Source organism: Pantherophis guttatus, chromosome 3, assembly GCF_059756535.1.
Source record: "Pantherophis guttatus breed Tessera chromosome 3, ASM5975653v1, whole genome shotgun sequence".
In the NCBI taxonomy this organism is placed as follows: domain Eukaryota; kingdom Metazoa; phylum Chordata; class Lepidosauria; order Squamata; family Colubridae; genus Pantherophis; species Pantherophis guttatus.
Window position 1 is genome coordinate 79,197,368 of NC_142065.1, and position 27,565 is coordinate 79,224,932.

Consider the following 27,565-nt stretch of genomic DNA (forward strand, 5'->3'; position numbering starts at 1 on the left):
ATTGCTTCTACCAGTTTTATCCGCCTTTCCCTTCATATCAACAGATTGTCTTTTCCTTCAAATATTACTTTTGAAATGTAATCTTAGTGCATTTTCTCTATATGACTAAACTAATTTCTGTTTAATTAGTTTAGTCATATAGAAAAAATGCAATAAGATTAAGCTTCAAAACTAATATTTAGATATTTATTATACTGTACTGGTCACATTCTCATCATTTAGTGGAGAGTTTGTTTGTTTCCTGCCTTTATTATTTTTACAAATAACTCAAGGCAGCGAACATATTCAGCATATCTTCTTGCTCCTATTTTCCCCACAACAACAACCCTGTGAGGTGGGTTGGGCTAAGAGACAGTGACTGGCTCAAAGCCACCCATCTGGATTTCATGGTTAAGGTAGGACGTGAACTCATGATCTCCCTCTTTCTAGCCTGGTGCTTTAACCACTACACCTAACTGATTCTCTAGCAGTAACATGCAACTGCCAGTAACTTATAGGTTCCTACAACCCACCTAAACACCAGGTCATATTTTCTGACGCATCTTTAAACTCTCTCATTCATAATTAAACCTAATTAAATAATAATAAATAAATAAATAAATAATAATAAATAAATAAATAAATAAATAAATAATAAATAATAAATGATTAATAAATAATTAATAATTAATTAATAATTAAATTTAATAATTAAAGTTCCTTGAACTTATCTATCAGTTTTACTCCACTGGATTAGACCATTTTTATTCAGATCACATTTAACATTTTTCTCAATTTCACAGACACAAAACATATCTTCCTTTTTCCTTCATGTTTTTAATTATTCCTCCACCATTAAAAGTCACAGACTTTCAGAAACCGTTTTCATCAACATACGTGATGATGACCATAGTTATTGACTTCTGCCTATGACTTTGGTCAACTGAGATTTTATATAACATTTTTATTAATATAGAGAAAGTATGTAGTAGGTTACCAACCTCAACAATGTAGAAAAACATAACTGCTTGATGGTTTAATCATACTTGCATGTCTGCCTTAGATTACACATTGAAAAAAATAATTAGCCACCTGCCTTTGCTTTCTTTTATAGGTGACAGTATAAATCAAAAGTCCTAATTTACAAGAAGTGCTATTTTTGAAGGACTGACTGGTTAGTCCAATTCCAACCTAAAGAGCCATAAGAAGAGAGAGTGGGAATCTTAGAATTGCCCACTGCCCATCAAGAGTTTTCTGATTCATCAGACACACAGAAGTCATCTTGTTTGCCCATATAGAGACCTTTAAAGAAATGTTTTTGTATTAATACACACTTCCAGTATCATCTCACATTCCCCCTATTTGGTGAATTTCAGACAATAGTATAGCTTGTAGTACTTTGATTAGAGATTCTAGGTTGCCACAAAAGTGTGAGTATGTTGAAGTAAAGCTAGACCTATTCCACTTCTACCTTCTACTTCTATTTCTAATGGATTACTAGCCAAAATGTGCCCAAAACTGGTATTGTCCTTGCATATGGAATAGTGCATATGGCACAAGAAAACACAGCAAAAATGCCAGCTATATTTTATACTCGAATAGCTTGTGATAATATTTACATCAGTGAACACTAGATGGCAACAGATTGTTACCACAATCATCTCTTTCAAACATATTGTGTTATTTTTCATATTTTAGCAGCACTTATACTGTATTGCTCTTTTTGTGCTCCTACCACATGTTGAATAAATTTCATTGGACTTTGAGATTTCACTCCAAGTACTACATATTACTGGACTTGATTGAAAACGACGCTATAGAGCACTGCACTCCAGAACAACTAGACAGAAGAAGTTTTTTCCGGAACGCCATCACTCTGCTAAACAATAATTCCCTCAACACTGTCAAACTATTTACTAAATCTGCACAACTATTAATCTTCTCATAGTTCCCATCACCCATTTTCTTCCACTTATGACTGTATGACTGTAATTTTGTTGCTTGTATCCTTACGATTTATATTGATATTGTTTCCTGATTGCTTATTTGTACCCTATGACTATCATTAAGTGTTGCACCTTATGATTCTTGATGAGTGTATCTTTTCTTTTATGTACACTGAGAGGGTATGCACCAAGACAAATTCCTTGTGTGTCCAATCACACTTGGCCAATAAAAAATTCTATTCTATTCTATTCTATTCTATTCTATTCTATTCTATTCTATTCTATTCTATTCTATTCTATTCTATTCTATTCTATTCTATTCTAAAAGCTGCAAAGGCATGTATACTTAAATAAGTACAAATTCTCTCTTCCAAGTATATCGTACAGAGTTGTATATGCAAAAGCAAATGCTCATAAAATGCGATAGTTTTGTTTTCTATTTTATCTTATGTTTTCATTTAAATACAGGTAGTCTTCAACTTACAACTGGTCAGTTAGCAACCATTTGAAATTATGATGGATTGCTCGAAAGATACTTAAGACTGGGTTCTGAAGTTCTGACAGCTGGGTCTCCTTTGCAATTACGTGGCCATATTTTCGGTACTTGGCAACAAGCCTGCATTTACGGTTATTTGCAGCGTCTTGCAGTCACATGATTGCAATTTATGATGTTGCCAAAACCAGTCAATTTCTTCTGGTTTTTGGCAATAGCACCCTAGCAAACCCTGTAGTGAACAATGGGTTTGTTCAACAATGATGGATTCAATTAATGACTGCAATGATTTATCTATCCTGCAAAACAAGTCGTAAAATGGAATTAGTCATTTGGGTGACCCTCTATATAACCATTACAATTTATAACCATAATGACCATAAATTGAGAATTACCTGTATATTTTATGAATATGGCCATAAACTATCTTGCAAAAGCATATTTTTAAAAGGTAGCAATAAAGATTCTTATGTAAATAAATACATTATTTATATATGTAGTACATCCTTCTTTTCTTTTTGTGCATTCCCTTAGAATTTTTCACAACAATCCTGAATAGCCATCTTGGGATTTTTATTTTAAGTCCTTTGTTTCTCAAAAGCTCTATTTGCACTGGAATAACTTGGTGATCGGAATCACTTGGTGATTGCTGAGAATATGGGAGCAAATTTACTTTCAAAGGGAAAGCTTCCCTTTGCAAGAAAGCTTCCCTAGTAAGACAGTTTGCAATAGCAGCTCATCATACTCTTATAATTGACCTTAATTGATTATAATTCGTTGTTTTCTAAACTTTTTTTGGATCACAAAATATTAGCAACTAAATTGAATTAAATAGAAGATCCAGAATGAAACTATAGTGAAGTTCTTCAAATGTTGTGCATCTTTGATAAAGTCCATTCAATTTTTCCTACTGAAATAAGAAGTCTGCAAAGCAGTGATATAGACTGCAGGCAGTAAGTCTCTGTGCTAGCAATGACAGTAAATTATAAGTAAACATCTATATGTTCCTAGATGATAGTTTAGAGTTCATCATTTAGAGAAGGAGGACATTCGAAGCAATGCCTGCTTCATACTTTACATCATGGTATTGGTTTTAATCTTGAGTTTGATGAACAATTCATAATGATCCTATACACAGGTAGTCCTCAATTACAGCAATTTGTTTAGTGACTGTTAGAAGTTACAACAGCACTGAAAAAAAGTGACTTATGACTGTTTTCCACACTTATGACTGTTGTAGCATCTCCACTGTCAGGTGATCAAAAATTAAATACTTGGTAACTGACTCATATTATGTTATGATGGTTGCAGTGTCCCAGAATCATGTGACCAGCTTTTGGGACCCTCTGACGAGCAATATCAATGGGGAAGCCAGATTCAATTAACAACTGTGTTACTAATTTACCAACTGCAGTGATTCATGTAACTGTTGTGGCAAAAAAAGATTGTATAATGGGGCAAAACTCATTTAACAACTACCTTGCTTAGCAACAGAAATGTTCTGCTCACTTGTGGTTGTAAGTTGAGGACTACCTGTATAATAAAGCATACATTGCAATAAATATGATTGAAGGTATTTCATAAGTCTTTGAAACATCAGCCATGGTGCCGGATTAGATTTAAAGTTACATATTCTGTAAGGAGAGTTTAAATCTTTTGCTCTACATGCAGTGGCAGTTTTGTTCTTAGTTCCAATAGAAGGTTTCCACCTGGAGAGTCTCATATGTCTTGCGGGGGTGTGGGGGGAGTGGCTGAGATGGAGTTCCAATTTTGTTGGATCAATTACGTGGGGAAAAAATCCTGTTATTTTGATTCCAGTCCAGCTTTTTCCCCACCTGCTTGTATATGAAGTGCATTCACACTTTTGTCACTTACCAGTGGCCCATCGGTAAATTTCTGATTGGAAATTCATTTTCAGCATTTATAAAATGACCTTTGGGAAGTCCATCGCCACCACCCTTATCTCAGACATCGTGGAAAAAATAATGAGCTTTATTGTTTTTGCAGATTGGCCAATGGCTGTAATAAAATGTTTGTTGTAGGAATATTGATTTCCTGTTGGAATATTTCCTATTTGGATAAGAAGTTTATAAGGAATGCCCTGAGATAATAAATATAAACCACTATGAAATTTCCACAAGTTGCATACTTAATATGCTATTGATACTAACTTGCATTATTTAAAATAGTTTGGGAGTTGGAACTATTAAGCTACATTGATTCTTTTAATCATGGATTGAGTCCAGTTGGGCAGAGTGGTCTTATCCTTCCTGAACAGCTATTAGATGGAAGTAAAATTAGAATGAAAGTGTCCTTAGACTAGCAGACAGGAATCCTCCTATCATGTGAGCAGGATGCTCCTAGTAGATTTATGGAAAGTCTTCAGTGGCACTGAAGAATCACTATCCCAGGGAGGAGATAGGAGAGTGGATCTCAAGTCTAAAAGGATCTAAAGCTGATAACTGGATTCAGTACTAAGGAAATCATGAAGACTGATTTTAAATAATACCTGAGATAACTAATGCCCCTTTAGTAGCAATGGCTTTTTAGAGTGGTTCAGTAAATTAGCAAGGCTTGAATGGACAAAACCATTAGTTCACCCTATCCTGGCCTGCAGTCATGCTTTCCTTTTCAAAGTAGTGTTTTCTGACATGTATTGGTTTCTCTGCTGTGCTTCAATTTGATCTCAATATTTGTGCTCCTATTGAGCATTGTACAGAAATGCCAGCATTTCCCTTTCCTTTTGGTCACTGGATGGACTTTCCACAGCCACTTTGGGGGATATCTACATCAAAGGACAGCAATGTGCAAATGTAAAACTTGAAATCCTGCCCTGCTTTGAAGCAAGTTTCAGGCATTACATGGGTTGTTTTTGTAACTCTGATATGTCGTGCTCAGAAAAATCAGTTCACGTGTACCTATCTGCATATGCACTTTGTGAACTAGCACCTAGGCAAGTGATAGGTAGCTGGTTAAAGAGAATCATCACTGGGTTGTCTAAGATTAATTAGACAATCAGTGAAACAGTGGTGAGTTGTTTTTTTTTCTTTTTAACAGATGAAATCGACAAGTTTCCACTTTTAACCCTAAAGAAAGAAGAGTAAACTAAGGTTTTTTTTCACAAGTCCACTGGTGAATATGCTAGATAGGAAGGGGTCAAATTTGATGGACTCTCAACAAAGAGTTAGAAAAGGTCTATTGGGACAACATGGTCTCCAAAACCTACTCATGGAAAGTATCTAGTGCTCACTTTCTTGTCAGAGAAGGAGGTGGAGGATAAGGCTTAGGAAATTCCTCAATTAAAGCCCACAGTAGCCACTATGTGGATAGAACATCTGAGTAGCAAAATGGTCAAAGCTCAAGAATGGATTGAAATCTAGACAGCAGTATCTTAAACCAGCTTAATTTCTAGGCAATTTCACCATGTGAGACTAGTAACTTAAGGTTGCCATGCATAAGATCCCTTGGTCTAAATTCACTTCTTTTAAAAGTAGCAGCAGTAGCAATCACGCTTCATTTCTAAAAAATATGGTACAGTGAGAAAAATGAAGTTGGATCAATGAAGCAAAATGTATGAAAAAGAGGAATAAGTTGCTTCAAGTCTTATTCTAAATAACATTCATACAGTTTAGCTTCAGCTGACACTTTATTCGATAGTGATGGGTGTACATAATGTTAGAAATGCACAAGACAAAATTAAGTAAAATAAACAGCACTTTTTCCAGTGTTAACAGGTTATGGAATTTGGCAAGAATTTTGACACACAAAAAAAGTAGTTGGATATATTAAAGATAACACATTTGAATTCTGTGGTTAGTAGCTGCATGTTTGAAAACAAGGCTAAATACATTTCATATGTGACTTGAAACTACATCCTACATCACACATTTACAAGAAGCCTTTCTGGGAGTTCAAGTGAGGTGCCTCATATTTTGTTCCCAGCCACCTTACAGATTAAAAATGCTGTTTAAGAACTGCCTTTCATCATTAATGGATATGTACCAGCTCCTTAGAAACATTTGATTCAGATTAATTCTGCTCTTATGTTTCAATAAACAAGAGTTAACAGGTTTTGTTGTTGTTGTTGTTAAGGGAGAAGAGAGACGCATTTTGGACAGTTCTGTACCTAGCTGAACATGGTGTTCTACAGGAGTTGTGATCAAATCTCACAGAGGCTGTGTTCCATATGTCCTTAAAATCCACACCATACTTCTAAAACATGGCATCTGTGAAAGATTGAACTAAGTATATACTTTGCTGTGTGGGAGGGAGTGGAAGGATGCCAAGTATAGCAGTATAAGGTACAGCATGTATAAACACTTCTCATTGGCACGTGGAAAGGAACCTTAGCTGACACTGATTACATTTTGTCCAACAAGGAAACCCATATATTGCATCACTTAGTTCACGCACACACCCCATAAAAAATCAAAACAATCTAAACAGCTAGGGATCAAATAGGGGTATCTATCTCTGGCTTCCAACTTTTAAGTTTTGAGACCAAAAGTGTAGAATTATAGAATACATCAGTGAGAGTTTTGCCTAGTGAGCTTTTCTCTTTAGTTAGATACTTTAAGTATGGAACTGGAGAACACAAAGGAAACCCATTTTAAAGATGTCAGTAATTTCAAGAGTGGTCTATGCCATCACAGAAGTGCTGTTGTGAATTAATATCTTTATTCCCCATTCTCTGCACATCAAAGAACATATTATATTTTGCAAGAAGGACAAGTTTATCCCATCTGTTGATATGCTACTTTTAAATACAGAGTCACTGCACTACTGAGGTAGTATTAAAAAGGCTTTACAACTTCATAGAACTGATCGTATAACTTGCCTTTGGTATCCATGCTAACAAAAATTTAGATAGCATTGTTTAGGCAGAGGCTCAGTATCTAAGGCTGAAATATGATTAAATTTGGGGCATTATTCTTACCTTTTTTACATGCCTAAAATACCCAAGGATACTTAATTTGATGAAATTTCTTTAATTTTTATGGTCCTCCAGACAAGAACAGGGCTACTATAAAATAAGGCTGCATTTTCAATTATATAGTTCCAACCTAATGCAGCATTTTGATATTGAATTAAGATTTGTAAATATTAATTCAGAAGTACAGATTGCATGAGAATAGAACAGAAAAGGGCACAAAATTCAAACTTAATAAAAGATTCACCAGCTGTATACATGTATTATGTACGTCAGTACAATAACAGTGATTCTTACAGATCACTGTGACAAACATCAGGAAAACTAAAAACATAATAGGCACTGCAGATATTTTATGCATAAATATAAACTATAAGCTATCCTGGATATTTAGATTAGTGTAGAATTCATTAGCATATAAAATTGCTGGATAGCTCAGCAGACTAATGCATTGTAATTTAACTCCAGCTGTCTGCAATTAGTAAGTTCGAATCTTGCCAGGCTCAAGGTTGACTCAGCCTTCCATCCTTTCTAAGGTAGGTAAATTGAGGACCCAGTTTGTGGGGGCAATAAGCTGACTTTATAAAATATACAAAAGTATGAAGGCTATTGCTTAACGCACTGTAAGCCGCCCTGAGTCTCTGGAGAAGGGCAGCATATAAATCAAATTTAAAAAAAAAAATGAAAAAATTGTCTGGCACAGCAAGCAAACTATCCACTAACAGATGACACAATTTACAATACTTCAGGTAGAAAAATATGCTTGGTGTAAGTCTACTGACAATGCAGTTGTCACAGCAGACACAAAACAAAGCAAAATGTAAAATCAATTTTACAAGTATTTTCTGGCTTTATTTCATTGAATGGTGGCCAACTGAAATTAGTTTAACATTCCTGATTAATGTATTAATGATGTAAAAACAAAGCAGAACATGTATTCTTTGGGCTGTGATGTTAGCTTAAAAAATGAGCAACTACTGAAGACTTAAGAAGTGAATTCACACAACCATTCTTGTTATTTTGCAAAGCTTTTCACGATACCTCTAAAACATTTCTATTATTTTCTGTTATGAATTGAAATCCACATGGTAAAACAAAACCCTCATTTTCCAACTACATTTTTAAATATTTCCAAACTACCAATTAAAAATACGAACAGTTTCTTCTATTATTCATTAAGCAAATTTTGTATAAACTCATTACGCAGTTTTCAGTGGAATAAAATAAGAATGTGATCATTTTAGTGAAATAAAATAAGAACATGCCAGGAAAATAAATAATTTTTCATTTTAGGAGAAAATATTATTAAAGAAAGGAAGGGTCAGAAAAATAATTATAGAGTTTTTAAGTATAATTAATCCAGCTAAAAGATAATCAAAAGTTACATATGACAATTCCCATGTTGCATTTCCTGGATTCTACATATGTTTCCCTGTGTTTCTTACATATAAATAATTTCAACCATAGTTTTAATGTAATTGGTTACTTGAAGTTTGTGATACTCTACATTAGCCAGTTACCAGAAGTAGTGCCCAAAATGGAGAATTAATGGAAAACTGATAAAGGCAATGGCAAATCTTGACGAAAATTTACTTTGTTTAATCTCATCATTGTTAAAATGATTGAATAGGTTTTCCGAGAATACTACTTTATATTCTTGTTATATATATATATATATATATAAACGTTTAAAATTTGAGAGCTGGTTGCTTAAGTATATTGCAAAATTTGCCAAAATAAACATTTCTTTCAACTGAATTACAGTTTAAATAAAGATATCCATTTCCAGGCACAGCTTGAATATTTAGACATATTAGTAATGGGAGTCTCTTGGAAGACATGGATATATAGAACAGGGAAACAACAGGACCCAAGAATGCTACCAAAGTACATTTTGTAGTTCTATCTTTTCTTAGTTTTTTTTCTCAGAAACAATATAAATGAAATTAGCAGCAGGAATACATAGGAGATTTACAAGTAAAAGGCAAAATCATCAGGGTCCTTCTGCCCCACATGAAATGTTATAAATGAGACAGACCATTGCACAGTAGAATATCTGGAAGAATCTAAGATCCCTTGCCATGTCTTGTTTACTATTTATGTTTTTCAAAAAGTTCAGCATTTGAGTTTGAATAGAAAAGAACTCTGCTAATCAAATGAATATTTAAAACCATAACAACAAGTACTTGCATGAAAGTACAATATGAGAGGTGGCAGTAAAATAAAGTGTTTTATTAATTTGTTAAAACTGTGAATCAAAACTTTAAAATATGTAGAAATTTTAACTTGTGAACAACCTGAATATCTACTGAAATAAAAAAGTGCAAATAAACAAACCAGCATTTTGGACACACAACTGCCTCAAACCTTCACAGTAATCCATCTACACTTTGTAATTAATTTCATTCACAGTTTTCTTCCAAGGCACTAAAAGGAAAATAATTTTCTACAATAATTAAAATTTGTTTTACACTACAGTTGTTACTAAAGGAAGAGTCACTGAATTTCCTTTTGGTTATCTATAACTTAGAACTCTAGAAGAGAGCTCTCTGCCCCCTCCTCAAAAAGCAGAATGCAGAACTAAAGAAGGGTGACCGAAAGTCAGACTAGATTAAAACTGGGCCAATTCCAGTATTACTTCTAAAATCCTCCAGTATTTTCTAAGACATTTTTGGATCCATGTTAACTACTCAACTACTTTCTACAACATTTTCATATAAGAGGCTGTTCTATTTAAACAGATGCCTTATTTTTGTTAAAGAAACACATATATAATATGGGCATTATCCTGTGCAGATTTCCCTCTCGTGTTCTAATCTAATTACAATTAACTTCCCCAAAGCAAGGAAAAGAAATTATTTGAGATGACATAAGAATAAATGCATGAAGATACCGGTATACGTCTCTGAGCCCTTATCTTCCTAATAGCCCATATTTGAAGACTAGCTACTGTGGTATTGTAAGCACTTGTAATTTTCCACTTTTATGCCTTTTGCAGCTGGTAAATATTTGATGACTTATCAATGTCAATCCTGGAATTTACGCAGAGTAGTGGAAAAGCAGTGGATAAACTCTCCAGGGAGCATTATAAAGTTCCTGTGCCAAAATCACTAGCATTATAAAAACAAGTGTCTTACTCTTTACATCGTGGTGGAAAGAATTTGTTGATGACAAATACATAAAATGGATTGTGAGGAAGTCCAGTATTACATTTTGTATGGCATTTGGCCATATGTCTTCAATGACCTGATTTTAAAGTCAAGTCCTAGGATCTCAAAGTAAGTTATAGGAATGTTCAGCATAGTAGGTATGCATCTAGTTGTTGTACCCCAGTCAAATGTGATGCTAGAAGTGGCCCCTACTTCTGCTTCTGAGATCATTTTACATCTACTACATAAACCATTAATTTTCATAACAATTTTTTGGGGAAATCCAGACAAACATGCTTCAAATCTTTATATGTCAGGAAAAAGCATATACACGCACCTTAATTACGAGTGAAGGGGCACCATTGTAAACAAAGGTCAGTAGCACAGTGGTACAGTAGATTGTCAAGAAAACCAATACAAGTGAAATACAGATTCATTTGCCTTGCATGTACATTATTGCCATATACAAGGAAGGAAATCTGTAAACTCATAATTGTGAAGATTTATTAATAAGGACCGAACAACAAGTGAGTGCTCCATCTACTTTTTCTAGCTCAGTGTTGGCTATAGGGATCAACATGTGGTCCTTCAGTTTTTCAAATACCTATTAGGAAAGAAAATGAAAAGTTGTTACATTTATGAATCTTTTTTTTTACTGAATCTTTATCATTGGTTTAAAAATGTTCAGTCAGAATTTTGTATATCTTAGTAGAAAACTCTTAGCAAATAGTGGCATCTGACTGACCTTTGTGCTTGGAAACTAGCAAGCCTAGGTCTGAACAATCTTTGAATGTATTGGCACCAGGGCATCCCAAGGCTGTCAGCTACATTAAGAAACTAGAAAAATATCTTGGAAAAAGGCTGTGGGAAATAACTTCTATTCTGTTGCTAAATCGATTCTATTAACGTATCCATGCAATCGATAAGAGTCAAAATCAACTTGAAAGGAGCCTTTTTAAAAAAACCTTAGTAAAATAGTTGAGCCTCAAATTGGATTCTCTGGTTCAAAACTGGAACATTGGGCATTAACAAGACTGATAAATGTGCTATTGTGTCATATTTTAGTTCATAAGTCACTGATATGTCATATGGACTGAGTAATGCTGACTTTGATTTCTAATAAAATTATGTCTCAAGTGATGGGGAATATGTGACAAACCAGTCTCATGATTTAAAGTCTAATAACAGCCTGAATAATGTTTATCCCATGCTTACTTACTTAAGATATTATTAGTGGAGTTGGGGAACAGAGTGTTTTATGTGGTCACACCACAATTCTGTACTTTTGCTTCAGATCCAACATGTTGGGCAATAAAAATTGTCAAGCATAATGTTGCATATTCAGTAATATCAAGATTAATAAAGACCTTAGAGTAAGCTTTGAGTCAACCCAAATTATAAAGCCAAAGTTCAGGAGAAATGTCAAAGATTTACATTTACCATATTTGTTGGGGAGTGCCAGTAAGACAGGGGTCTCCAACCCTCAGGCTGGCATGTATGTGTGCACAGCTTGATTCACACCAGTCAAGCTGCACACACACACAGGCCAACCTACTGCTCACACAGCCTGGTTCCCCTCTATCGCTCAGTTGGGCCACCAAGCCACAAAGGTTGGAGACTGTGGAGACCACTGCAGTAAGGCACAACTAAGTCAATTTATACATGTGGGATATCTATCTATCTATCTATCTATCTATCTATCTATCTATCTATCTATCTATCTATTCCCTCCTCTCTCCCTCTCTTATCTAAATCTGTACAATTTATCCAGATATCGAAATAAATGTACCCTAGAAACTCACATAATATGACATCAGATTAAATGCTTCACTTGGGCCCAAGTCATTTCCAAGCATATCATACTCAATAACACTAAATGATTGCCAGTGAATAAGAAAAATGGGCATGTTCAGCTTAAAACTATGTTCTGGTCCATTTGAATAATATACTTAAAACTCAGAGAGTGGCTCCTCTGACATGCAATAGCATCACAACCAGACCAACAGAATACTGAAGTGCACAGCATTTCTATGCTAAGAATAGCACAAGCATATACGCATATTTCTGTATAACATAATTTGTTGAATGTCCAAGAAAACTTTTTTCACCTCAAGAAACTCAAAGCCAAAACAACAAAATGAGAATACGGGAAACCAAAGAGTGAGAGCCAGGTTGTGAATAAAGAATAAAAAAGTAAAGGTTTCCCTGTCAGTCATGTCTGACTCTAGGGCATGATGGTTATCTCTGTTTATGGGCTGAAGGAACCAGCATTGTCCAAACACAATTTCTGTGGTCATGTGGCTAGCATGGCTCTATGCCAAAGGCACACGGATCACTATTACCTTCCCACCAAAGTGGTACCTATTAATCTACTTGCATTTGCATGCTTTCGAATTACTAGGTGAGCAGGAACTGGGGTAAATAATGGGAGCTCACCCCATTGTGTGGAGCTCAGACTGTCAGCTCCACTGAGAAGCTCAGTGTCTTTAACTACTGAGCCATCCCCACCCCTGAAAAACAAATGAAGAATAACCAACAAAAAATCTGGTAGCTGAAATGGAATTGTTCTTAATCTTAGATTGATTCAGAATCTGAGCAATGGAGCAATGGAGAGTTGCAAATTACAGTTTGAATCCCTTATCCCAAGTAAAAGTCTAAAGTGATGGATGACATAATAATTGTAAATGGTCTGTCAAGGAGCAAGGACTTGATCAGATTTCCGGCACTCTTGGGAACGAAAAAATAAAATATACAAATATATTTTGCACCATGACATGTTTTTGAGAATAGCTGTTTTTATCTTTATCCAGATTATATAAAAGTTCTGTGGGGAACAAAGGGTGAGAGGGCAAAAAAAGGCAAGATGGTGGAAGCTTGACCCATTTTTAAGTGCATTGTAACAACACTTCTACCACCTAACCTTTTTTTCGCCCACTGTCGCCACCTGACAGTGCTGGTTTCTATTTATCAAATTGTTTAATACCATGCATCCTCAAAGTCCACCAGTATTATTATTATTATTATTTGCTACTTTCAGTAGAAGCAATGTTTGGAAAAAAAAAAAGATTACAGATTCAATGCTTCTCTCCCAAGCAATCTTAACTTACAGCTGATCAGCATTTTATAAGAACAGGTCTAGCCTTTTTGCCGTTACCTTTGCACTTTCTGGATACTCCTCAGGGGCTCGATGCAACAAAACATGACCTTTGCCAGGAATGTTTAAATACACACAGTTTGCTGCTGCATCATCAGGAACTGTAAGTTTATCATAACGGTGGTCGCTCATCTGCTGCATTGTCTGTTACAAAAAGATAAATCGGGATTACATAAAGCAGGGCTTCATTACTCTTCAGAAAATAGGGAGAGAAATAGTTTTATTTTTTTTAAAAAAAATCACATCAAAAACTGTTGATATCTGTAACATGACAGTTCCCAATAAGAAATTCATCTTATACAGGTTACAGGAAATAAAAGGGATATATACAAAAGGATTTCTTAACACAAATTCCAAGATGCTCAATGTTTCTGAAAGGCAAGCATGTTACTATCTGGAATATATTAATCATGTATTCAAACTCGGAGTTGTTACAACTAATATAAATTTGTGCATCCTTTGAAATAATTACCTATAAAATTAAGGTACATAAGATCAGCCATTGTGAGTAATTCATACTATTCTGCTTTATTTAGCCAGAATTGCTAATAGAATCAAATAGTCCTATTAACAAACTCAAATTTTCATTTGTGAAAGGCATCATATTTGTTCCTAATAAACAATTTTGTTTTGTCCTATTTTGTTCTTAGGGGAGGAACATTTCAAAGTATCCTACATTTGTCATATTTGAGATTTCAGGAATACATCCGCTAAGGAAAAAGTTGGGCATGGAATAAAGGAATTGATAAAATTTATTCTAGTTTTACTTCCTAGTTGGAGTTCTAAAGCCTGAAAAAAAATATCAGGCTAAAATTATGGCTCAAGTTAGTTTTCATTAAAATTAAACCAAAACTACTTCTAGACCTCCAGTGCACTATTTAAAGGGAAAGGCAAACAATGCATGTCAAGAATTCAGGCAAAAGAGGAAAAAAATACCAGAAAGAAGACTTGCAGTACCATGGACAGATCCTTAGGTGTAAGAGATTTGGTGCAACTAAGACAGTGCCAAAAAACCCCCTTCCTATTTCATATTCCATTTATAGAGAAGGGATGTGTAAGTGCAGGAGATATGTTCAAAAATGATTATCACAACTAATAAATTGCCGTCTTTAATCACAATCAACATTTGCTGTTTGAGGTAGGTGCCTCACTCTTCCAAATGGTAAGGCTAATTCTGCTTGTATTTCTTGCATGAAGACAATATACACATTTATTAACAAATATTATGATGTGCAGCTTAATTCACTGGATGACAGTGTTTAACTTCTATGCCTTTTGTATACTGGGTGTATATTTGTGTGTACATGTCTTATGGATATAAATGTGTACAATTGCACAATAGGCCTCTGGGAATATCTGTACCTGAATGAAAAATGGCACATAATCTTTTAACAATACCATGAAATTTCTAAACACAAGAGTCTCATCAGCCACATTGGAGACTGAATCATAAGTATCCTGTGATGACTCTTAAGCAATGTCTTACATTTCTGAGGAAATGTCATCATTGTAATAGAATTTCATGTTTTGTTACTAATTAAATGTTTGTGTAATTTCCTACCATTGAATTTTGGTAATATCTTATAATGTAAACATAAAAAATATAATCCTCTCTTTTACAATAATTTCCCAAAATCGCATAGTCTGGAAATTTCAGATTGTCCATGTGTGTTAAAATTAATAAAATATGTGCATATAAACATATTTTATTCCCAGGCAGAAAAATCTTAAAAGAGGAGATAATTTTTCCAGTATAATATGCACATATTTCTTTACAGTGTACCAATTCTGAAGATAAATTATTGATGGTACAATGCCTTCATTAAAACAGAGCAGGCTTTCAGTTTCAAATTTAGCTAAAACAAACCAACATCCCCTTTTTTTCAGATTTTCTTCTTGCAATTCTACTCTTCAGCTAATGCTTTAAACATATTTGCTCTTTCAGATGAGCAACAGAGGAAGAAGACTATAACAACCCAAAAAATAAAATAAATTGCATGTAAGCATTTGTCGCTCAAATATTGCCTTTAATTCTCTGCATTAGAAAAGCAGTAGTTAAGTTTCCCAGTCGTGAGGTTGGTGGCAAAGTTGGTGTTCAGTACTGAAGGAGAAAAAAGGCACACCAGACATTATATATTGCAGTCTTTGTCCTTTGTTTTCTTAGAAATGAAGAAATAATTGAAATAAAAATGATCAGTGTATACTATGTATAATGACTTTGGAACTAATTCAACTGAACTCACTGGGGTTTGCTTCAGTGTTTATGTAAGGTCAAAATGCAAGTCCTGAAAATATATTCCCTTCAAGTTTCATGCTCTTATATATGTTGACATTTTCAACAGTAGATAAATCCAAGAATCATGCAACTAGGAGGAAATGTATATATGGAAATGTAATTTCTTCACATAATGCAGGATCCAATCTGGATCATTCACTGGATCCAATCTGGATCATTCACTGGACCAGAGATTTAGTCTTCTGAGCTTTCCTAAGGGAACTTCTCTCTACTGGAATGCTTACATAATGTATACAGATATTCCAAATTTTGATTCTTGGAGCAAAATCTGAATTGGCTTGCTTAATTCATAAAGGACTATATTAGCTCTATCCATAGCTCCATTCATCTAGGCTCTGCTTATAATTTATGGTAGCATAATACTAATGTATCAATTCAGAAAAAATAATGGTGGGGACAAACTAATTATAATGCTCCCAAAAAACCCCAACAGAAAATATAATCCTTCTCCCCCCCCCAAAAAAATCTTTCTGTCAATCAGCAAGTAAAGAATAGTTGTAACAGACTGGAATAATGTTATACAAATACATTGGGATAAAAAAGTTTGATCACAAGTGATTAATTCAATGCAAATGTCAACAGAACAAAAACAATGAACATTCATTTTGCCAGATCATGCTATTTGTAAGCAGTACTTTGAGGAAAATTTCTTTCTTTCTAAAGATTATAAGAATCACAAATTCATTTTATGTGAGTCTGATTTCCTGCCCAGAAAGATCTTTGCATGACGGATTACACTAGCATTTCCTGCATATTGATTATTTCTGGGAATTCTCTCTCTCTATAAAGAATCATTTTGCTGCATATTCACTAAAGCCGACTCATGCTTTTCTGATATCTAGCAAATTAATCTGCAAACTCCCCAATCTAATTTTTCCTATTGTGTTTTGCAAACTATATTTTGACATGAAAGGTTTTGAGTAACAAGTAAATGCATTAAAATGTGATTAGGAAAGTTCCTAAAATAACCATCATATTCGTCTATCAGTTTGTCATCCTGGCTTTCATTGTGAGTTGAGACTCATTTCAGTAAGATTACTGAACAATATTTTAATTGAGAAACGAAATACAACCACAAAAGATCTTATTTAAGCTATTTTTTTCCAACAAAAGGGGGAACACATGAACAATTTGCTATGTGAAAAATATAGGGAAATTTTACAACTTGATTAGGCTCCAAGCTTGGACAGATAAATTAAATAATCTTTTCATTGATATGAAATATTAAAAGCAAACCTGTATTGCTTTGGAAATATCTATATTATAAAAAAAGTTAAATTGACTTTTAATTCAACCATTAAATGTCAAATTGGACTGACCTACCTGCATTAAAAAAAAAAATCACTGAATTTAAAAGCTGTCAGATATCAGCGTAAAACAAATCACATCACAAAATACAAAACAGTGAAAAGCTCACATAACAAACCAGTTGCATTAAAATGCAAATCTTATGAAATCTAGAACAACCAAAACATTTGATCTGATGCTCAGAAAGCTTTATTTGTTTCCTCTTCTCTTTACTATTCAGTTTCAGGTACTAAGCACCAAATACAATGTATGACCACAATTGAGCCCAAAATTCCTGTTCCTAAGTGAGACATTTGTTATGTGAATTTTGCCCCATTTTACAACCTTTCTTGCCACACTTGTTAAGTGAATCATTGAAGTTGTTAAATTAGTAACACAGTTGTTAAGTAAATCTGGCTTCCCCGTTGATTTTGCTCATCAGAGGGTCACAAAAGTTGATTGCATGACCCCAGGATACTGCAACTATCATAAATATGAGTCAGTTGCCAATTGTCTGAATTTTGTTTATGTGACTATGTGGATGCTACAATGGTTGTAAGTATAAAAAATGGTCATAAGTCACTTTTTTCAGTGCCATTATAACTTTGAACAGTCACTAAATGAACTGCTGTAACTCAAGGACTACCTGTACTTTATTTTCTCATCTGTAGGCAAGAGTACCATACTTATTAATTTGCTTTTCCTGGAGTAGCCAATTCCAGAATGTGAAGCAGGGAGATTGCTTCTCAGTCCTGGGTATCTTAAATTTGGGATCTGCACCTTCATTTTCTGAGATTTACTTGAATAGTAGGAGACAGAGCAAGCGCAAAGGCAGATTCACATGATGGTTGGCATCCTGTCCCACACCCACACCCAAAGCCTTAGGTGACGCCTTAGCTCATATTTCCTTCTTTATATTAGACACTTCTGAATAATATTTAAATATTTTTATTAGGTCCTGAATATAGGAAAAACAATTTCTCAAAACAGACATCAAGCTGTCTGGCTTTGACTTCTACCAGAATAATAGATATTGCTGCTTGTTTTTATGACCTATAAAAGTATATATTTCCAAAATGAAGACTTCTCCAGGAAACACACTTTTGTGCTCTTTGCCTAGATCATCTCTTCAGACAGAGTATTAAAAAGTCTACTATATCCTTATACACCTCTCATCTCCTTCCTTGTCTCCTCAGATTTGCAGAAATAGGCATTTTTGTGGTAATAATAGTTCTGCAGTACTCTTAATATGCCCTGAACTGTTTTACCTGATTCAAATAACCTTGAGCCAAGGTCACAGTAGTTACTCAGCATTAACTGCTTCATAAGAAGTTCTGCAAAAAGAAAAAGCCTATCCAGGAAAAGGCTCAAGGAAATGGCTAAAATTGTTGTTCTGCTGACAAAACTTAAGAATGAACATCCTGTTTCTTGGAATATGCACAAGGGAAGAAATAGGAAACTGATCCTCAGAAAAGCAAAGGAAAACGAACAAGAGAACAAAGTTCCTATTTACGTAAGTCAAACTGACAGCTACCTCCGCTTTAGATGCTTAAAGATGCGTAACTAAGAGGCTTCCTGAATTCTTTACATTCTCACAATAGTTGTACTTTGGAGCAGAGGAATGCCTATATCAAACCAAATCTGTATTACGGTCATAGATCAGCATTGGGAAGGTGGGGTATATATTCATTAAAAACATAAAGGATACATGAAGAATAAAAAAAATTAAAAAGCTAGAAGATATAAAACATATAAATGAAAAATTACAAATATGTATACAAAGTGAAAATCTAAAAGAAGGAATAGAATATTACACATATGTAGGGAATTATAAAGGTTAGAATGTGGAAGACTGTATCACATTATGAAACACTCTAATATTCTGTAGCATCCTAGGTGCTCATTACATCTAGTACAGGGATGGGCAATTGTGGCTCTTTTACAACCTGTGGACTTCAACTCCCAGAATTCCTGAGACAGCTTGGCTGTCTCAGGAATTCTGGGAGTTGAAGTCCACAGGTTGTAAAAGAGCACAATTGCCCACCCCTGATCTAGTATATAAAGTTGAGCCCCAAGCACAGATCATCATCCAATGAATGGGATGCCTATATTAATTACCACATTTGGAGTGTTGGTTTACAATTCTATATATTATAAGGGAAAGAAAATACTTTTTAACCCAATGACTGAATTAAAGATGTTATGCTAACACAGCTATTATTTATCTTACTCATTACTTGAGCCTAAAAATTATTAGAATTCTAGATGGCTCCTTAAGAGGGAGAACCACAATCCCAATACCTATAAAGATCTGTCCAAGAATACAGATACTTCAATTATGCCACATAGTATATTTATGTCTACTCAGGGTGCCGTCGGCTAGACAATGTTGGCTAGCGACTCCCAGGGGTAGAGCTTTCTCTGTGAGTGCCCCCACCCTTTGGAATCAACTTCCCTTGGGGCTCCGGTTGGCCCCTGACCTTCGCACCTTCCACCGTGAATTGAAAACCTAACTATTTATGGCCCCTAGCCTAGACTGATAGGGTAGTATATTTAATTTTTTTTTAAAACGTTTCATATTTTGGTATATATTTGTTGATTTTAAGAGTTGCTTGGTCTATTGTTGTTGTGAGCCGCCCTGAGTCCTTGGAGATAGGGCGGCATACAAATTTTATAAATAAAATAAAATAAAATAAATATTTAGTTTTAATAAATTATAGCATGAAGTGTCTACCCTTCCACAACTTTCACAAAATCAGATATAAGCTCAATTTTCAATTAAGATAATCCATGTATATAGGTGGCCAAATGTTTCTCTGAAACATAAACCATGTACATATTCCCAGAATTTAAGAGCCTTGCATCAAAATAGTAGGAATAGCACTGTTGGATCAGATTTCACTTAGGCAATGTAGACTTAAACTTCTCCCACTATTGTCCCTGCACAACTGGGTGTGTGCTGTCCTCAGCTCAGAGGTAACCCTGAGACATCAAGACCCATATCCCTTGTTCCCCATGCACTATTTACTTTTATCAAGCTTTATTATATAAAGTCATTTCCAAACAAGACTGAGTCCAGTTAAAGAACAATGGCTTATGTACAGAGCCATTAACATGTTGAATGAAAACAATTTTTCTGAAAAAGAGTTCAGGAAGGGGAGAAAGAAACAGCAGCTGCATGGAAAAGTCCTATTCAAAAGCAATTAGTCAGGTCCTTTACACTTTTACCTCATTCTTCATAATTACATGTTAGGAGAAAGTAGTAATTTCCTGCACTTTCTGTTTATTTCCTGTTTATTGTTCCTTTTACCTTGGTAATATAGTAGCTATGTAACGCCTACATGCTACCATGGCATTTTAAACTAAAAGTTACACCTTTTGGTAAGATGTGAGAAGAATCTCAATAATTTATTAAGGATTATGAATTCCAACACTATATATCTATATAAAAAAAACCCAATAGATAATTCTCACTCTTGAAGTACATTAAGTTATGGATATTTCCATGGTAGTACTGTGTATCACTGTACATTTCTTTAACAGTCATTTGCTTATATTGTGTTTGTATAAGGATAAATCATGACAGGAATGTTTCAGCTCCGGCTGGAGATATAACTATAGTTAAGATTTGTAACTTAAAATTATGCTCTGCCTCATTAGCAATTTCACAGTAATGGAAGGATTTTTTGTTTATTTGGTTCTTGCATCTCTTATTTATGTTCCATACTTCATGGCCATCTTATTATCGTACTGTAAAATAAAATTGTGAAAAATTGTGGCCTGCGAAAAATTGTGGTTCTTACAAATTTAGAAATGGTATTACTGAAATTAGCATCTTTGGCAAAAGTCTGTTTAGAACATACCAAAATAGAAGTAATCAACCACTCCCACACTGAAGTATGCTACAAAATTTATACATTATGGATAAATATCTTACATATTTCCTGGAGGAAACATCCTATCTAGATCCGTTCCAGTCGGGTTTCAGGCCCGGGCACAGCACGGAAATGGCATTGGTCGCGTTGGTTGATGATCTCTGGAGGGCTCGGGACAGGGGTTGCTCCTCTGTTCTGGTCCTGTTAGACCTCTCAGCAGCTTTTGATACCATCGACCATGGTATCATGCTGTACCGGTTGGAAGAGTTGGGGATGGGGGGCACCGTGTTACGGTGGTTCTCCTCCTTTCTCTCTGACCGGTCGCAGTTCGTGTTGGCAGGGGGGCAGAGGTCGACCTCGAGGCCTCTTATATGTGGAGTGCCTCAGGGGTCGGTCCTCTCGCCCCTCCTGTTCAACATTTATGTGAAGCCGCTGGGCGAGATCATCCGTGGCTTTGGGGTGAGATACCACCAGTACGCTGATGACACCCAGCTGTACATCTCCACCCCAGGCCACCCCAACGATGCCCTTGAAGTGATGTCCCAGTGCCTGGAGGCTGTGCGGATCTGGATGGGGAGGAACAGGCTCAAGCTCAACCCTTCCAAGACTGAGTGGCTGTGGCTCCCGGCATCCCGATATAGTCAGTTGACTCCATCACTGACTATTGGGGGTGAGTCGTTGGCCCCCACAGAAAGGGCTCGCAATCTGGGAGTCCTCCTGGATGCGCAGCTGTCCTTGGAGGAACATCTGACGGCTGTAACCAGGGGGACCTTTTGTCAGGTTCGCCTGATTTGCCAGTTGCGGTCCTTTCTTGATCGGGATTCCCTGTGCACAGTCACTCATGCCCTCGTCACCTCTCGCCTTGACTACTGCAACACTCTCTACATGGGGCTCCCCTTGAAGAGCACCCGGAGGCTCCAGCTGGTCCAGAACGCAGCAGCGCGGGTAGTGATGGGAGCAGCATGGCGCTCCCATATAACACCGCTCCTGCATGAGCTGCACTGGCTCCCGGTGGTCTTCCGGGTGCGCTTCAAGGTGTTGGTTATCACCTTTAAAGCGCTCCATGGCATAGGGCCTAGCTATCTTCGAGACCGCCTGCTGCCACCGACGACCTCCCATCGACCCGTGCGCTCCCACAGAGAGGGCCTCCTCAGGGTGCCATCAGCCAAACAGTGCAGGCTGGTGACCCCCAGGGGGAGGGCCTTCTCTGTGGGGGCACCTACCCTCTGGAATCAATTGCCCCCAGAGATAAGGAGAATCCAAGACCTCAGTGCCTTCTGCCGTGCCCTTAAAACTTTCCTTTTCCAGCAAGCCGGGCTGGCCTAATTTTTTAAAGTGTTTTTAATTGTTTTGTTTATCGTTTTTAATTAATGGGGCCAAATTTATATATATATTTAATTGTATTTTAATATTTGTACTTGATGTTTTTACTTGGCTGTTCACCGCCCTGAGTCCTCAGGGAGAAGGGTATTTTAATATTTGTACTTGATGTTTTTATTTGGCTGTTCACCGCCCTGAGTCCTCAGGGAGAAGGGCGGTATACAAATTCAAAATAAAATAAAATAATAAATAAATAAATATCTTATATACCTCCCTAATAAAAATCTTGTCAAGCAATAGCAATAGCACATAGACTTATACATAGCTCCATAATGCTTTACAGCACTCTCTGAGCAGTTTACAAATATTGGCATATTGCTGCCAACAATGTGGGACCTTATTTTACCAACCTCGGAAGGATGGAAGGATGAATCAACCTTGAGTTAGTCAGGATCAAACTCCTGGGTGTGGGTAAAATTAGCCTGCAATATTGCATTCTAACCACTGGGCCATCACAACTCAGTATTCAGCACTGTTCTTGGTCATTAACAAGTCTCTATTTCTTCATCTCTCGTGCCAAATATCTAGACACAGGACTGATGATAAATGGAAGATAATGTTAGCTGAATCCTGCATAAAGGTCTATAAAGGAGGTAAGAAAAACTCCTGTGGAATAATATGCCCTGTGTTATTCTCTGTTATAATAGCTTTATTTTTCTATGTATTTATTTTGTTCGATGCTGCCTAGAGATATTTGATGAGGTGGCAAAAATATGGAGAGTAAGTAAGTAATATAGAAGAACAATCCAGTAGTGGAAAACCTAATGATCTGCACCAGCCAAGCATTTCAGGTGTAAAATGTATCACTGTTTCAATTCTCATAATAGCAGCTGATGAACTAGAAAATGTCTGTTAGAAAGTATTCTACCAAAGAGGCATGAAAATATTAATTTTATTTGCTGGCAAATAAATATATAGTAGTTCTTAAGTCATATTGGCAATGTAGATTGCAATACACAAAACCCTAAGTGTTTGAAATGACAGGTAGCTTGCAGCAAAAGGGATTTGTTCATTAGCATCATTTCAACTATTGCTTCAGCAGGGCTCTACAAACTACTAAAAATGACTCTAGGATCAAAACACAGGATAGAGTGACCATGTTAGGTAAAACATTAGCCTGGTGAAGAGATCTAGTGACTAGCATGACATCTCTGTTTAGATACTTTAGAGACTGTGAGGATGGTTGGTTTGCAAAAAAGAGCAGTGTGAAAAGAATTAGTCCCACTATAATGCAGGCTCTTCTGAAGTTAAAAAAAAAAAGATTTCTTACTCCTGATCTATTTTTTTTAAAATTTGATTTATATGCCGCCCTTCTCTGGAGACTCAGGGCGGCTTACAATGCATTAAGCAATAGCCTTCATCCTTTTGTATATTTTATACAAAGTCAGCTTATTGCCCCCACAAACTGGGTCCTCAATTTACCTACCTTAGAAAGGATGGAAGGCTGAGTCAACCTATTCAGATAAAAGAATGCAAGTTACCATACACATGCAATCAGGGCACAATCATTGATCTGGGATTAAAATATCTCTTTATATACTCTCTGTATATCGACATTGAATAAATGTTTATTCTTTTTCTCTCCATTCTATCTTTCTTCCTTAACTAAAAACAGTATCCACAATTGTCTCAGTTCACAACTGGGCAAAAATAGCATCATGAAAGCTGAATATTAAATGAAGCTAAGAATTTTAAGAATTCTTCTACATGTTTCTCCAACCTAGCACTCTCTGCCTGTGGGTGGGGCCACAGCTTCCAAAACTGCCAAATAAAAGCCAACCTGTGTGCAGGAGTTCAAGTTAAATTCTGAACATTTCAACTTTAGACTGCAGGTATAAGTCATATTTTAAAGCTCTGCATTGCTATACAGTAATACTGTTCTATAATACAGGTAGTTCTCGGCTTACAACAGGTTTTTTTTTTAGTGACCATTCAAAATTACAACAACTCTGAAAAAAGTGACTTATGATGGTTTTTCATACAACCATTGCAGCATCCCCATGGTCACCTGATCAAAATTCAGACGCTTGGCAACATATTTACGACCTATAAATAAATTTTGGTCTCAATTCTGGTCGTAAGTTGAGGACTACATGCACCACATCAAGGAACAAACACACGTATTATGGAGTATTTCATTGGCTATAAGCAGAAGGAAAAGGCAAAACAAATGCTTGTGTGCATCTGTGAAAAATACAATTTTCATAAGAACTTTATTCAGCCCTTTCTGTTTAGGAGCATTTGTTCAACTTAGCTGAAAAACTCTTTCAAAAACAGCTATGGGATACTCTACACTGGTCAGTCACTAGATGGAGCCATCTATATTAGTTCTTATTCTTGTGAAATCTGAACGCAATCTTTGCATTCTTGGGTCTAAATTCCTTTCAGTCAAAGGAGGCATTATTCAGACCTTCAGGCACTATTCCTTGCCACACAATTTGTTTCCACACTTTGTGGATGGCACTTTCATCCAAAAAACATCATTATCACCATCACCATAGGGCTGTATATTTATTTGTATACCCTTAACAAACAATAAAATGCTGATTCCAAGTATGCTTTCATTAGAAAAGTATTTTAAGCTGGAACTTTGTTTCAGGGAACAGTCCTCTACATTTTTGTGAATGAAAATATTACTTCTGTTCTATCTATTATATGGAGAAGACTTTCATCTTGCCTACAGATAAATGCAGGCTGGTGTTAGAGGGTGCATTATTTCAAATATTTCAATTCCAAGCCATTTAGAGCTCTAAAAATAAGCATCATACTTTGAAATGGACTTTAAGCTGAACTGTCAACCAATGAAATCTTTCAGAACTGATAAAACATGACTGCAAACTAGATTTGGCTAGCTAATTTCCTACATTTGATACACTTTTAAAGCCATTTTGAAGACGTCTTGCAAAAAAATGCATTATGGTAATCTAATTTAGAGACTTTTCCAGGAAATACTGAGGCTGACAACCTAATGACACAGATCATTCGAAATTCTAGTCATAATGCAGAATCGAGGAGTAACCTAACCTGTACAACTGTTCCTTCAGAGTGCAGTGCCACCCAGAACAGACCGTAGACTAACTTCTTGAAAACAGTTGTTACCAATACACAATGCTTTCATTGTTATAAAATAATAGAGATAGAAGGGACCTTGGACGTCTTCCAGTCTATCCCTTGCTACAATTCTGGACCAATGACTATCTAGTCTTTTCTCAAATATCTCCACTGATGGAGCACCCACAATTTCAGGCGGCAAGCTGTTTGTTTGTTTGCTTGCTTGCTTAATAGCTCTCACATTCAGGAAATTCCTCCTTAGTTCAGGTTTGGATCTCTCACCTTAAAAGATTCCACTCACTGATTTTTGTCTTACCCTTAATTTTAGCAAGAATAAATCTCCATATAACATGTGTCAAAAAACTGTTATGTTGTCTCCCCTTGGTCTTCTTTTCTTTGAGCTAATCATATCAAGTTCCTTTCACTGCTCTTCATAAGATTTACCCATCATGCCCTTTACCATCTTGTTGCTTTTCTCTGAACTCTTAAAGGTACATTTTATAGTTCATCTGAGTTCTGAATATATCTCCATTAATCCCTAACACCATCAGAAAGTGGGGCACAGGCAGATGAACACAGATTCTGCAGCACAAGTATATCAAACAAAACTATCTATAGTACAAAACGTAATATTTCAGTTATCACTTCCGATACTTAATTTCTGCTCCAGTGCAACCACACATAGGATATACAATATTTTGTTGCAATGAGAAGCTAACCATGTTATTCTCTTCTCCTGCTTTTTCTGTTGCATTACCTAGCATAATAGGGTGGGTGCACCTCTGAAACAATGCCCTCTGATGAGAGCTATTAGATATGCCTTTTCTATTGTGGAGCCTTCAGAAATGCGTAAAAATCTGACTTTTTTCTTGGACTTTGGGCCTGGGTTGAATGGAAAGATATGAATAGAGTGATATGAAAGCAATTTTCTGGTTCACCTATTGATGCTTTGAATTAGACTGAACTTGTTTATTTTGTTTATTTTTATTTATTTATTGTACTTCACCCAATTTGCAATATTCAAGTTAATACATTGTGTAAGTAAATATATAAATCAGCATTCCATTGATTTCACTCCCAAAGCAGGACTGTAATGTTAGATTCCTCCCCCCCCCTCATGACTGCAACCAGGGAGATTAGATTTATTCTCCATGCTTGCTGCTATTCTAATAATGAACAGCTTCCCCTCCCCCATATTTTGTGATTTTATTTATAACTTTAGAAACCTGCTTATTCATATAAACATGCATTGAACCATATCAGGCTGAATTTGGCGTGATATTTCAAGTTTGTGGAGACCAGATTTTTTATATTTGCAAGCCTATAAAGACTGTTTTTTTTAAACAGAAAATACTGCTATATAAACAACACACAGGCAATGTCCATCATGTTTACCTTGAGGGCTTTCTGTGCAACTTCACTTGAACCAATAGCAATGAGGTTTGGTCCAGCCATGCTGCAAAAACTTTTCAGATGCAAGGAGTCAGCAACAGGGACTGTAGAAACAGCATAATCCTGCATATAAATGAGGTGTTTGCAAAAGAATTGTTTAGATTAATCGTTCTATAAATTACCTAAATTAGATAGATAGTCCTTGACTTACAACCATTCATTTAGTGACCATGTGAAGTTACAGCAGCACTGAAAAAAAGTGACCTAAGACCAGTCCTTGTACGACAAATCATAGCATCCTCATGATCACATGATCAAAATGAGAGTGGTTGGTAACTGGCATGTATTTTCAGTGTCTGAATATCTTCATATATTTTGGAGCTAAATAAACTCAGTTCTACAAACACAGCACATTTCACTGAACAATTATCTTTTGTATGTCACCATTATTTCAGAAAACAAATAAAAAATGAACAATTCTAAGAAAAAAACCCTGTACATTTACAATTTATATGAATTTTACTAACATCAGCTAAAATAACTATATCACAATATTGGAAAGCATTAAAAGCACCTATTCTTATGAACAGGAACCAGAAAAATTAGAAATCAGCATCATTTGTAAAACAAACT

At 35.7% G+C, this 27,565-nt stretch overlaps 1 protein-coding gene across 1 annotated transcript in view; it reads right to left on the bottom strand.

Annotated features, from left to right (window-relative positions):
• Positions 1-9,559: 9,559 nt before the first annotated feature.
• The window catches only part of DDAH1 (dimethylarginine dimethylaminohydrolase 1), a 65,196-nt gene continuing 47,190 nt past the window's right edge, over positions 9,560-27,565 (bottom strand). Inside the window, exons 4-6 of the mRNA XM_034437131.3 lie at positions 26,936-27,055; positions 13,652-13,795; positions 9,560-11,101 (exon numbers count right to left, since the gene is read on the bottom strand). Of these exons, the coding sequence (XP_034293022.1) occupies positions 10,985-11,101; positions 13,652-13,795; positions 26,936-27,055 (381 nt within the window). The 3' untranslated portion in view covers positions 9,560-10,984. The remainder of the gene's footprint in view (positions 11,102-13,651; positions 13,796-26,935; positions 27,056-27,565) is intronic.